Source organism: Choloepus didactylus, chromosome 6 (assembly GCF_015220235.1).
Source record: "Choloepus didactylus isolate mChoDid1 chromosome 6, mChoDid1.pri, whole genome shotgun sequence".
Classification (NCBI taxonomy): domain Eukaryota; kingdom Metazoa; phylum Chordata; class Mammalia; order Pilosa; family Megalonychidae; genus Choloepus; species Choloepus didactylus.
In genome coordinates this window covers 70543968-70558557 of record NC_051312.1, presented here as the reverse complement: position 1 = coordinate 70558557, position 14590 = coordinate 70543968, and the positions used below count along the sequence as shown (strand labels likewise).

At 45.7% G+C, this 14590-nt stretch overlaps 1 protein-coding gene across 1 annotated transcript in view; it reads right to left on the bottom strand.

Moving 5' to 3' along the window:
* GALNT18 (polypeptide N-acetylgalactosaminyltransferase 18) overlaps positions 1 to 14590 on the bottom strand; it is a 418859-nt gene that overhangs the window by 11319 nt on the left and 392950 nt on the right. The window contains 1 exon segment of the mRNA XM_037839960.1: positions 12908 to 13072. Coding sequence (XP_037695888.1) covers positions 12908 to 13072 — 165 coding nt within the window.

Below are 14590 nucleotides of genomic sequence, written 5' to 3'. Positions count from 1 at the left end.
TGTGCCTCTCATTTCCATAGATTCTGCTAGTTGTTTTTTTCAAACTTTCGGTTTCTACCTTATGTTTGCCCAGTGTTTCCATTGTATGCTTCATCTCTTTTGCCATATCGTCCCTAAACTTTTTGAGTTGATTTAACATTGTTTCAATTCCTGTATCTCAGTTGAAGTATAAGTTTGTCCTTTGACTGGGCCACAACTTCATGTTTCTTAGTGTAGGCTGCAGTTTTCTGTTGTCTAGGCATCTGGTTTCCTTGGTTACCCCAATCAGGTTTTCCCAGACCAGAATGGGCCCAGATCTCTGAAGGGGGAACTATGTAGTATCAGGTTTCCCTGAGGGTGTGTCTTAGATGATTGACACACCCTGTGAGGCCACTAACCATTGTGCTTTTCCTAACCTGCCCAGCAGGTGGCTTCTGTCAGTCTGTTGCTCCTGACTGGTGTAAGGAGGTGTGGCCCACTCTTTTGGCTGTTTTCCCCAGGCTCTGGGGTCTGGTTCTGAATGGGAGGCCATTAGTAGGGCTGAGCACCACCTCCTTCCTCTTAGGGAAGATACACCTCCTAGGGAGTGATCATCAGCATTTAAATAGTTTGTCTCTCTGACTCTGCTATCTTCACCCTTGTCTGGGTCAGAGCGCTGTGAATTGAAAATGGCTGTGGCATTCTACACTGAGTCACCCAGATTGAGAGAGAGAAAAAGGGACAGAAAGACCCCCTTCAGGGCCAGTCCATGCCCCCCCCCAAGCTTCACTCACCAAAGTTAGCACCTCATTTTCTGGGCTCCCCCTCCTGGGACAGAGAAGTCCTCCAGCTCTTTAAGGTCAGTTGTCACTAAAAGCCTCTGTCTCCTTGTTGGGGATTTGTAGCTTGTATTGAGCAGTCCATGTTTGCTAATTAAAACCCCATTTGGAGCTGGACTGAAGTATATTCACTTGTTCAGAGGGTGCTGCTCTCTATCACATCGAGGTTTTGCAGTTTGGGCTGCCATGGGGGGGAGGAGGCTCCTGGCTCAGGTCCGCAGGTTTTACTTACAGATTTTATGCTGCGACCTCAGGCATTCCTCCCAATCCAGGTTGGTGTATAATGTGTGGACAGTCACGGTTGTCCCCTAGCAGTTATTCCAGATTACTTACTAGTTGTTCCTGGGTGTTTATTAGTTAACTTCCACTCCTCTCTATGCCACCATCTTCTTCCTCAATCCTTTTTCTTTTTTCAATGTAAGCATTTAGCTATAAATTTCTGTCTCAGCACTGCCTTCGCTGCAACTCATAAGTTTTGGCAGGTTGTATTTTCATTTGCCTCAAGATAGTTCTCAATTTCAATTCTTATCTTCTTTTTAACACATTGATGTTGTTAAATTTCCACATATTTGTGAATTTTTCATTTCTGCATTGTTGGATGCAATGCTCTGTGTATGTCTCTTAGGTCTAGTTGGTTTATAGTATCACTGAAGTCCTTTACTTCCTTATTTATCTTCAAACTAGATGTTCTGTGCATTATTGATAGTGTTGTATTAAGGTCTCCTACTATTAATATACAACCATCATTTTTTTTCCTTCAAATCTGTATTTGCTTTATATATCTTGGGGGCTCTTCTATTAGGTGCATATATATTTATAATTGCTATATCTTCCAGTTGAATTGTCCCCTTTATTAGTATATAATGACCATCTTTGTCCCTCATAAAACTGTTTTTGACTTAAAGTCTATTTTATCTGATGTTAGTATAGCCATCCCTGCTCTCGTTTTGTTACTACTTGTTACACTGGAATGTGGAGAGAGGAGCCAGGTCACCCTTTGGGACTAGAACTAGTGCTGGTCACTTGTACCCCCTTCCCCCATCTTCCTTTTCAGACCTCAACCTCTCTTGCTGAACAGTCACTCACTGGTCTCTCGCCCTCTCTCTAAGCAAACTCCCTTCACAAAATTGCAAAGCAGCCTTCCTTTCCTCCATTCAATCCCTAGTGATCTTAGCATCCTGGGGAGAAGCCTGATGTTGCTCCTGTCTGGTACATCTACCTACAGGCTCTACACCTGAGACAAAAAAGGTAACAGCTAATGCTTATTTACCATATACCTAATACTCTGCCAAATGCTTTACATGTCTGATCTCAAATATTCCTCACAGTAATCCTATAAGATGGGTTTATAATCATCCCCATCTTATAGAATCGGATACTGAGGCTCAGAGAGATTAGGATACTTTCCTAGAGCCACATGGTCAGTAAGTAGTAGAGCCAGGTTGTGAACCCAGGAGCCTGCCCCCTTCACTGTTCCTCACTAGGATACATGGCCAGCCCACCCACCATTTATTCCATGGCCCCTCTCCCCACCCATGCCTATCTCATGGCAGTGGACTAGACTTAAGGGTGGTGCCCCAATGGCTGGGGAGGAGGAAGCTCATCTCAAAGAGCTTCAAAGGGTTCTGGGAGCCAGTTTGATCTGGTCCCTTTGAGTGCCCTCTGCAGCAATACAGTTCACCTATCCATCTATCTGGCAAGTATTTAATGAGGGTCTACCATGTGCCAGGAACAGTTCTAGGCATCTGAGATCCATCAGTGACTAAACAGAAAAAGATCCTTGTCTTGATGGAGATGATAGTCTAGTAAGGGAAAAAGACATTTTATAGTATAGTAGAAGGTGATAAGACTGTGAGTAAAGATACAGAGCAGGGTTAGGGGGATTGAGGGAGTGATGGTGAACAGGAGGCAGGCTGTAATAGTGGAGGTGCTCAGGGTGACTAATCCTCATTGAGAAGGTAAGAGCTGAGCACAGACTTGGAGGAGGAGAGGAGATACCCCAGGGGACATCTGGGGGAGAGTCCTGGATACTCCTGTGTCCAGGAGTGGGCCTGGCATGTCTGGGGAATAGTAGGGAGGCCAGTGCATGAGAGCAGAGCAGGCCTGGGGTGGGGATAGGAGATAAAGCCCAAGGGGTGAGGGTGGGGTGGGTTGTGTGGGGCCTCATGGTCCATTGAGAGGACTTCAGCTTTTAGTCTGAGTGCCATGTTAACTGGGTTATTAACTGGGTTACTCTGGCTGCTATGTTGAGTGTAGAATGTTGGAGGACAAGCAACAAAGTGGGGAGACCTGTAAGGAGGCCCTTATCCTTACCCCCAGGGCCCAGCCGGTAGCCTCCAGGCCAGTCTCATGGATCTGGAGTTGCTGGGGTTTAATGCAGAGCCCTGTGAGCCCGCCCTTCTGTCTATGGAGGGCACAGTTACTTGGTTTACCAATCCAGCCATCTACATTATTTGTGTAATACTTAAAACTACGGGATCTGGAAACACACAATACTTTTAATTAAAGAATTTAAATAAGGGCAATTAAACCTGGCAGGAGAGAAGCCATAACATGCAGAGAGCTTAATTAGAATGGAAACCAAATTAAATATGGAAACAGCATAAAAAAAAAAAAAAGTCAAAAGCTGAATGTATAGAATTAAGAAGGCTAATAATAATTCCTAGAGCGGAATTCCCAGCCCTCAGCCTAGTTCTTCTCCTTCTGGGCCTCTCTGGAGTAGTGGCTGGAAAGAGCAAGAGAGGCAGTATGAGCTGAAGCAAAACAAACAAACAAACAAACAAACAAAAACCGAAAACCAAAAACACAGGACTCTGGTTCCAGCCTTGGCTCTGGCTCTCACTAGCCATATGATCCTGGCTAAGTGGCTGAGCCCTATGGGCTTCAGTCTTCTCATTTACAAAAGGAGAAGGAGCACTCTGGGGTGCTACGATTTCATGTTTCAACATAGAGCACTTTGTGCACACTGGGGTACATGGAAGTCATGGCCCCTGAGTCCCTTGGACTAAGGCACTAAGGAGGAGGCCCCAGGTTACACAACTGAGCACCTCTCAGCCTCAGTTTCCCCAAATGTGTGTCTGTGGCAGCTAGGGGTAGATAGAGACCTGCTAGCACCATGCTAACTAGCCCTGCTATCCTGGGATAGGTAAATGGATTAGACAGACAATTCTCCAACTTCAGCAGGAGTCAGCAAAAGAAAAAAAATATATAAATGGGACCTCATCAAAATTAAAAACTTTTACACCTCAAAAGACTATCATGAAAGTAAAATGACAATGGGAGAATATATTTGGAAAACACATATTTGATAAAGGTTTACTATCTAGACTATATAAAGAAATCCTTCAACTTAACAACAAAAAGACAACCCAATTTAGAAATGGGCAAAAGACTTGAAGAGACATCTCTCCAAAGAAATGTACAAATGTTCAGAAAGCACATGAAAAGATGCTCAACATCATTAGTCATCAGGGGAATACAAATCAAAACCACAATGAGATACCAGTTCACACCCACTAGAATGGCTGTATTACAAAAATGAAAAATAAGCGTTGGAGACAATGCGGAGAAATAGGAACCCTCATTCATTGCTGGTGGCAATGTAAAAATGGTACAGCCACTGTGGAAGACAGTTTGGTGGTTGGTTCCTCAGAAAGCTAAGTACAGAACTACTATATGACCCAGCATTCCCACTCCTAAGTATATACCCAAAAGAACTGAAAGCAGGGAACTGAACAGACATTTGTACACCGATGTTCATAGCGACATTCATAATTGCTGATAATGGAAGCAACTAAAGTGTCCATCAACTAGAGAATGGATAAATAAAATGTGGTATATATATATATGCAATGGAATATAACCAGTTGCAAAAAGGAATGAAGTCCTGATACATGTGACAACATGGATGAATCTTGAAGATATCACGTTGAGTGAAATAAGCCAGACACAAAAGGACAAATATTGTATGATCTCATTGATTTGAAACAATTAGAATAAGCAAACTCAGAGTCAGAATCTAGAATTTAAGTTACCAGGGGATGGGGTGGGTTTAAGGAATGGGAAGTTAAGGCTTAAAATGTACAGGGTTCCTATTTGGAATGATGGAAATGTTTGGATGGTGATGATGGGAGCATAACACTGAATGCAATTATTTGCATTGAGCTATATATCTGAATATGATTAAAAGGGGAAATGTTAGATTGCACCTATAATACAATAAAATTTTAAAAAAATCCATGAAACTATACTATGTAATGAACAGTAAGTTCAACCATGGTCTTTAGAAGTATGATTATAAAAATGTGCTAGCATCAATTTTAACAAATGTTGCACACCATTGCAACCTGTTGATGGTGGGGTAGCATATGGGAATCCTGTATTTTATGCATGATTCTTCTGTAAACCCAGAACTTCTCTAATAAAAAGAAAAAAAAGAGGTGAGTGGGGGAGGGTGTGGAGGTGGAGTATAGCTGGAGGGAGTGTTCTGAGGCAGGAATCCGGCCAATTGACATACTGTATATCTGGGATTGGCTTGGCAGGGAGACCCCAGCCCCAAACTCCCATTGCAAAATAATCCACTGGTTTTCTAGTGGTGAGGCAGTTGTGCTGTGGTATGGTGGTTAAAAGCTTGAACCCCAGAGCCAGAATTCCTAGGTTTGGCCTTGGAAAAATTACTTAATCTCTCTTGCCTCAGCTTCCTCATCTGCAAAATGGGGATAAAGTAACTACCTGGTAGGTTGTCATGAGGATCACATGAGCTAATATTTACAAAGCAGTTAGAATACTGTATAAATGTTTGATAAATTTTAAAATCTCACCTAGATTGGGGTACTGGAGTCCCCAGTCTGGTCCTGTGGGGGGAGTGGAGTGGAGGGAAGTACGGACTGTCCCGGGATCCATAAACTAAAAATAACTAAGAAAACATCAGGGTCTAAACAAAGCTTTGTCAGTCCCTCAAAACTGGACAATTTCACACTTGCCCTTTCATATGACATGGAAATAAAAAGCTGTTTTATAGCAGAGCCATAGTGAAATGCCATTTTATAGTCTTTTCTTTTCAATATAAAAGGTCCTTGAAGCTGGACTTCCTGTCCAGCATTTGGGGACTGGAGAGGAGAAAGTCGACGACGGCTCCCTGTTTGCTAGGAAACGCTCTGGCTGAATTAGTGCTGTTCTCTGGGAAACGTGCTTTGCAAACAGTTTCTGTTTTGAGTTGGTAACTCACCTGGCATCAAATTATTAAATTAGACCTGGCAAATCAGAGTTAATTGTCCTTCTAGGGGCAGGCTTGGCTCTGCGCTCAGCTCTCTTTGGGCTGTTTCCCTACGCTCTCAAAATTCTCCTGCCATTAACAGACCTGGTTTTTATCCCTGACGTTCTCCCTTGGAAAATGCACAAATGCCATGCTGAGAATTTGGGCAAGAACAGGAGTGTGAGGTGTGGGGGTTGCCCTCCAGTGGGAATGCTGCCCTGGGGTGCCCTTGGACTTCCAGCTGGGCCTTGTAAACGTTCCCACCAAAGCGTAGGAGAGTGAGAGCAAGCCCTCAGTCTGGGGGCTGCATGGAATATAGTCGGAATGCTATGGCATTTCATTGAGGCCTCCTATTTTTTATTTTAATATTCATACAAACTAGTACTATATATGCATCTTTGTTTTACTACAAAACATTTACATCCCCCCTCCTACAAAGCTGTAGAAGCGCTGGGTTTATCCAGTAACTTGGGGAGTACCCACCTGGTGCATGTGACCACAGCTGGGACCCACTACCACCTAGAAGTGTTCATGTAGGAACCAGGATTTCCCAGCCAAGCAGACCCCTCTGACTCTTACCTTGAAATGCCTTTGAAATACTGTAATATGATTCATTATTTTTCAGTCTTATTTCGGGTGAGCATGCACGTGTGTGAGTACAGTCATAGGGTCTTGTTCACTTTTGGATTGCCCACAAACCTAGCATAAGACCTGGCACCCAGGAAGCCTTTAACTGTGAATTTTTTAAAAAAAGGACTCCTTTCGATCAACAGCTTTATGCTAGGTGCTGGAGTTAGCGAAAGACACAGTCCTACCCTCCAGTCTTCATTGACTGGGAGAGGGGATCATGGGGTGAAATGACAGGTAAATAATTCCATAAAGTGTGATAAAGATAACCATTGTACAAAGAGTTTTGCTCATTTTCAAATTCGTGGTGCTTTGTATTAAGACAGGCCCACTGGGCCTTCTTAGGAGTTTGCTGTCTAATTTCAGGAGCTTAGATTACAGAATTTCAGGGCTGGCAAGCCTTTAAAATCTCCCAGTCCAACTCCATTCAGATCTGTAGAGCCTCTCATGGCCTTGCCCCTCCCCAGGCACCCACCTCGTCCTGAATTATTACTATAAAAAAGGCGCTTTATAAATTGGCCTTCATTTTCCTCCCTCAGTGCTACATAACACAAGCCTACCTTCCCTTGCACAGGGAAGGCCTTCAAATATTTGAAGGCAAAACTCAGACCCTCCTGAGGTCTTTCTGGGCTTAAACACAATCCAGTCCTCCACTATGCATTCAAATATACATACACACACACTACAAGGAACTGCTGCACCTCAGAATACATATTACAGAAGTCCTCTTAGGCAAGAATCCCTTCAATAACATTTTTGGAGAGAGGAATCCAGCATTTGCTTAACCATTCAAATTAGTAGGGGTGGGAGCTCATTACCATTGAGAGGCTGCCATTGCTTTGCTTGGTAGGTCTCCTGCCACAAAATTTTCTCTGTAATGAACTGATACCTGCTTCCTTCTTCCCCTATTGGTCCAGGGGTTACTGACCAAATGCCTCTTTCACTAACACTGCATTACCAAATCCCCTAAATCTCAATATGAAAGGCATTCTCAGAAGCTTGAAAGATATACACTTAGTACATATGAATTTAGGAAATTCTTTAATCTTGGAGAAGTCACAAGCTAGAAAAATCTTTGATGACAACAACTGTCATTTCTAATATGGATAAAGTTTCATCAAGTGCTGATGTGGGAAACATGGACTGTTTAGAGATGGGTGTCCTGGGGATGGTCCTGGATTAATAATCTCCCATGGTTACCCCCAGTCAATACATCACCTATTTGAAAAGACTCTGCTGAAATGTCTCTCAAAGTCACCCCCAACAGGTGCCTGCTCCTATGCTCCCATAGTGACCAAGTTCTCATCTCACCTGGACAATGGGACAACGTCCTAACTAGTTTCCCCGTCTCCAGCCTCTTTTCCTCCAATCCACCCAGCACTCTGCCAGAGTGATCTTTTAGACCCCATCAAGGCAGCCCACTGCTTAAAAACCTCCTCTGGTTCCCCTGGGCTTTTAAGGTAAAGCCCAAACTCCTTGGCGTGGCTTCAAGGCAGACCACCGCCTGCCCCAACTTGACCCTGAAGTCTTACCTCCCACCCGCCCCACTGCAAACTCTAAAATTCCTCTCCCCAAATAATTGATTCATATTCCTCAAACAGGTTTTGCTGTTTCCTGCCTTTGCACAGGCTGAGCCTCTACTTGGGATGTTCTCCTTTTCTACTCCTGGGCACTATTTCTTCAGCTTCCAAGATCCAGCTCAAGCAGGCTTCACACGTGAAGCCACCCCTGAGTTCCACAGACAGAATCACTCACCCTGGTTCCCAGTACACTGTACACGCCTCTGTTTCTGCCCTCCTCATTCAGTTTTGCTGTGTGTTTACATGCCCATGAGCTCCACGAAAGCATTCACATCTGCATCCCTCTTGCCCAACCCCTGCAATTAATAAATGTTTGATGAACAACTGAAGGAATGTTCATCATCAGAAAATTGCTTGTCAGTGCCTTGTGTATCAGGGTTGCCAAGAGATGTTTCCATCAAATGTGGATTCTCAGTGTTAGTATCTTACACTGTCCTGGTTCAGCTTGAACCATTGGAAATTCAGAAGTGCTTGCCAGGATTAGAGAAAAGGCATTTTGTTTGCTAAAATCAGGATATGAGATGGAACACTGATATGCAAATACCTATCTTCTTTGTAGGAGAACCTGGGTGAATTGCAATAGATTATTTTGAAATCAATTCAGCCTGAGTGTCTGTGAAGCTTAAATGTGGTCCTCAGGAGAGTAAATAATGTATAATATGTAACTGTAAAGCAGACTTGAAATATACCCAGTAAAAACCTCCTATCAGCCCAACTTCTGTACCAGAACATTCTAGTTATAAGATCTCCATGTAATTTGCAAAGATTAAAACCTGTAAGAAAATTAGTCCAAGCACAAGACTTAAATCGTTTAAGAGATGTCTGGCTTCCACTGGCCTTATTAATGGCAGCTCCTATCCAGTGAGGACTTGAGACTGTGTTTGAAGTTGCTTGGTAAATATTGATCATTTTGCATTAAGCAAAAATACCAGATATATTAATTTTGAAATATCAGTGAGAGTATCTGCTCTGGGTCTGCAAATTAGGAATTTAAAAATATTTCCAAACAGTTCCTTTAGTGGAATCATCATAGATGTGGCTGCTAAAGAACTATAGGACTTTGTGCTAAAGTGGCTGAAAACAACCCAGTCTCCAGGGTTCCAAACACAAGTGCTGTCCTGCCTTGTTGGATGCTTATGTCAATTCAAATAGGAAACATGTGGTGTGCCTGTTGAAGGCCACAGGCTGAGATGAGAGGAGGAGGAAGTTGGATTTGGAGATGTCTTTGCCTGGGGGACCCCCATTCTAGGGGATATTCTCTCCCCTGCCCCAGTCAGTGATGAACAGACAAGGTGGGAGGGCTGGGGAGGATCAGTCTTGGGGACCCCAGGTACACTGATCTGCGACAGGAGATGGAGCAGAGGCACCCCAGCCCTGAGGTCTCAGGGCATGTGTCTGGAGAACGTGTGTGAGGGCTGGAAAGGAGGTAGAGGGGCCTGCAGGTGGGTCTGGGACGTTGAAGCAGACTGGGTTTGGATTCAGCCAGCCTGGTTTGAATTCCAGCTCCACTGCTCTCAGCCATGTGGTCTTGGCCAGATTTCATCTCATCTTCTCACCTTGGAGGTGGGGCTGCTGTACTCGCTGACACCGAGCTGCACAAGGCTGGACACAAGCTGAGGCCTGTTTCCCTGCTTATCCCTGAGCCCCAGAGGAGCAAGGCCTCTGAAGGGGGTGGGGTACCTACTTCAGTCCAGAAATACTCATACCTGGGTGACACAAAGTCCCCCGAGTGGGTAGGCACCCAGCTGGGCCAAGGGCTATTCCGGGGCAATCCAGGGGGCCACTGGCTGTCCTCCTCTCCCAGTGTACTTCGAAGCCACACACTCTTCCATGAGAGGATCGCAGGCACATCTGTCGACATGCCAGGCCCAACCACCAAAAGCTGGGCTCCTGGGGTCTAGCCTCAGACCATGCCCTGAGAGGAGATCTTGGTGATAGGGTCAGGGCCACGAGTGCCCGAGGGTCATAGATGGGGTGGGATTGAGGGTTGGAGGGGGAGAATAGCTAAATTTTAAAATGCATTTCAGCCTCCTCCTCCTGAGTCTTCTTCCTGCCTCTCTCCCCCTTCTACAATCTCTCTCTCCAGTTCAGCCCCACAGTCCCTTGCCAGAGGGAGCTTTCTAAAGCCGAGACCTACACAGGTCATTCCCTCATCACACATCCTCCACCTCCCATGGGACCAAGTCCAGGCTCTGGGGCCTCCACAACCTGCCTTTCCAGGCTCATTTCTGGCCCCTCCCCACTGTACCCTCCAGGATCCAGCCACATCTATCTGTGGTTCCCTGAACATGGCCTGGGTTTTGATGCTTCTCTCCTTTTGAACATGCTGGTGCCTCCCCCTGGGATGCCTTCAAGCCTCCTCCATCCGGCAAGCTCCTACACATTCTTCAAGGTCCAAGTTAAATACCGTCTCCTCTGAAAAGCCATCGGCCGTGCCACACCTCCAGTCCCACCACCAGCATTTCACTGCACTGTTCATTCACAATCCCCAGGAGGAAGCTGAACCCAGTGGCACTCAGGGCCCTGCAGGCCTGGCTGACAGCAGCACAGTACGGCCAGGGTGAACCCCCACAGACCCTCCCGACGGCCTCAGGTATAACGCTCATTTCACCCGGTGGCGTCAGTCCCACTTAGCCCCACTGGGTCTAGAGCTGCTTCCAGGCCTGAGAAGCAATGGCCCCTTTATCACCCTGCACGCATCCAGCCATCGCCCCTGACAACGCACATCCAGGCCTCCCGCTGCCTCTCAATTCAGAGGAGGAAAACGGGGAAATGGAGCTTGCTCTTGTGACCCTCTAGGTTGGAAACCTGGCAGGGAGAAGTAGCAAAGGCTGCTGCCGGGCACAGTGTGGGGTAAGATACACCCAATTTTCTCAAACCTCAGCCCTGATGCTGACCTTCTGGGTGGCCACTTCAAACATACTCCAATGATTAGGAATATAAAAGCGTTTGATGATAACCAACATATTACATAGCCTCTTTGTGCCTTAGTTTCTTGATCTATAATGTCAGAGTTATGGTACCTAATACATACATAAAATTGTGAGAATTAAATGAACTAATATGTGCCAACTGCTTAGAAAATCTGGCACAGAGTAAGCTAGATTTTCATTTGCTGCTATTCTTATTGGGACAGAACTTTACAGTTTACTGCACAGGTCAAAGGTCACACAGACGGGAAGGGACAGGGCAGGACTCTCAAGTCCCCTGTGCACACTCCTTTTCAGTAAACTCTGCACATGTTGCAGGCCCAAGGCAGGACTCATAAAGCTACCACTGGCATCTTCTACCTGCCTGTGAAAGTGCTCCAGTTTAGCAACCTGTGCTCCTCTTCAGCTTTGCCTTCCCATATCCACAAAGCCTTGGTCTAAACCCCTGGCTCCCACTCTTGACCAGCTCCTAAATCCATGACCTTGTTTTGAATTTGCCACTCAGCATTGGCCTTCACCACCCATCCAGGACCTGACTAGAGGGTCTCTCTCCATCCTCTAGTTTCACACACCCACTCCACAGGTAAAAGTTCTCCATGCCCAGGTAGCCGGGACAGCCTTACCAGCCCCACACTACAGGGGTGAGGAATTGGCCACCAAGATTGGAATCAAGGTCTATTTAACACCAAAATTCCTTACAGTGCCCCCTCAGCAGGGCAGAAGCAGCTTGCTGGGAGGCTCGGGTCAGGGGCCTCTGCCTGCGCAGTCCCCTGAATACAGACATTCTCTTCCTGACTTTGGTGGAACCATCCACCATGGACAGCTCCCCAGGCAGCCCTGATGCTGGAACCCCCTCCATGGGCTTCCTCACTTCCTGTTATTAACCCTTTTCCATCACCGCCCAGTGTCCCCTTCCAGGGGAGGAATCTGATCCTAACTTGGAGGATTCCCTGCCAGCTGGGAGGCCTCTGGGCTGAGGCAGGGGTTCTCTTCAAAGCTGGGTCATTGTGGGTGACAGTTTGTTGTCTTGGTCCTTGGCCATCACCAGAGAACCTAGCCGAAAAAGACCTCCAGACCCTAGGGGCCAATGAAGAGTGGAAAGTCAAATATGGGAATCAGAATTGATGAAGATTTGATAAAGGAGGGTGCCACAGTCACTGGCATGGGGCCCGTCCTGCATAAGAGGGCCACTAAGGTGCTGCCCTGGGAGGAAACCACATCCTGTAGAGTGAGAGAGACCCCATGCTGGGAGGAAGGTGGAGAGGGGGTTGTCATGGATCAGACAACCCAGCACCAGCTATGCCTGGGAGACTGGGTACTGTTTTCATGAGATGGAGCTTGTGTAGAAGAAAGGCAAGAGTTTAAAGTCAGAGAGATCTGAGTTTAATCCCAGTCCTGCTACTTACTGTGTGACTTTGGGCAGGTGACGCACCCCCTCCATTTCCTCTCATCCAAAAATTAAATGAAATGATAAACAATAATAACACTCTCCCTCAGAGCCAGTATCAGGAGTTAATGAGATTACATATGTGAACTCCCTGGAACATAGTGGGTGCTCTGCAAATAGCTGAGAATTGTCGGGGTCGCAGTCTCCCTAGTGCCTCAGTATCCTTGTCCTCCTCCTCTCCCACATCCCCGCCTTGGCCCTGCAGCCAGTGTCCCAGGTTTTCTGCCCTTTTGCTTTCCAGGGAGCTCTGGGGCTGTCACCTAAGGCTGTACCTGAGAGAACTGCCAGTGAAGCTTCATTCTCTTGGCTTTGGCGTAACCGCACTCGATGAGCCGTGGGCGACTGTTGACGTCCACCAGGCACCGGTTGTCATCGTCATCGACTGTGGGGCTCAGGTTGCCCACGTGGATCTGCTGACTGCTTGTGTAGTACACGTTCTGGGGGGTGGTGGGAGGGAGGGAGAATGAGGTTAACGCCAACAACCAGAGAGGTGGGGCTCTCTGGGGCGGGAGGCTGGCAAAGAGATCATGGCTAGGGAAGACTCTAGATTCTTTAAGTCCAATGACCTTCAAATTATTTTTCTAATGTAACCAATAGGAAGAAACCCTTTTACATTATGATCTGGTATGTCATCTGGTCAATGTGTATAATTAGAATAAAATTTTCAGGAAATAAAATGTATCTGTACTCTATGCAATGCACTCAAATTACAGTTCTGTTCTATTCTTTCATCGAGAAACATTGGTCATAATCTTTTAAATCGATTTCAAGGCCCAAAGTTTAAAAACACTGCTTGAATCCAGTATTCACAGACACGATGACTACTTTTCGCTATAAGAATTTTGTGCCAGACACTGCTGGGTCAGTAGATACAGAACAAAATGACCTGGAACATGCCTTCAGGGAGCTCAGGGTCTTGGGAATGAAAAACATGTAATACCTAATTTCTATACATACTAACACTGTGTAGAGCAGGAGTTGGGAAACTTTCTCTTAAAGGGCTAGATGGCAAATATTTTGTTCTTTATGGGTGTGTAGGGAGTCCCCATGTTCACTAATTCTCTAGGAGGACTCAGTATATATTTGTACTCATGGCTATGATTTATTACAGTGAAAGGATATGAAACAAAATCATCACAGGGAAAAGGTCCCTGGGGCAAAGTCCAAGAGAAACCAGGCGAAAGCTTCTAAGGGTCCTCTCCCAGTGGAGTCACACAGGATGTACCTAATTCCTCCAGCAATGAGTTGTGACAACGGGTGTGAAGTGTTGCCAACCAGGAAAAGCACGTTAGAGACTCGGCACCCAGGATTTTTATTGGGGGCTAGCTAAGTAGGCAGCCTCTGCCAAGCATGTACCAAAAGCAGGTGTTCAGCATAAACCATATTGTTTTTACAAATAGTTTAGTCACAGAGAGCCACTCATCAGTTGTGGGAATAGATGAAATCCAAGTTTGCAGATGCCAGCCAAGGGCCAGCTTTGTAAGCAAGTCTTTGAATGGGTAGTAATCAGGCCAGCTATGTTAACTACTTTTTGCACTGGGCCATAAAGTCTCTGTCAACTCAACTCTGCCATTAAAGCATGAATACAGCCATAGATGATACATAAATGAATGGGCTTGGCTATGGTCCAATAACACTTTACTTATAAAAACAGGTGGCCATACTGTGAGCTGCAGTTTGTGACCTTGGTCTAAAGGAAAGGCATGGCCTTCATGACTCTTGGCCTTCAAAGTTTTCAGTAGCTTCTCTCAGATCCAAGCAGTGGTTCCCAACAAGGGCTCTGAGTGGGCAGTCACAGGATTCTGTGGGCCCTTTTCCTCGTTTTACTAAAGAAATTAACACATCCCTCTATGATTAAGTCCCATGGCAAACTAAGATACCACCTTTCTTTAGATAAAGAATTCAGGGTGGTCCTTCCTGTTATCTTGATCTATTAAAAAAACTCTCGAGGCAGG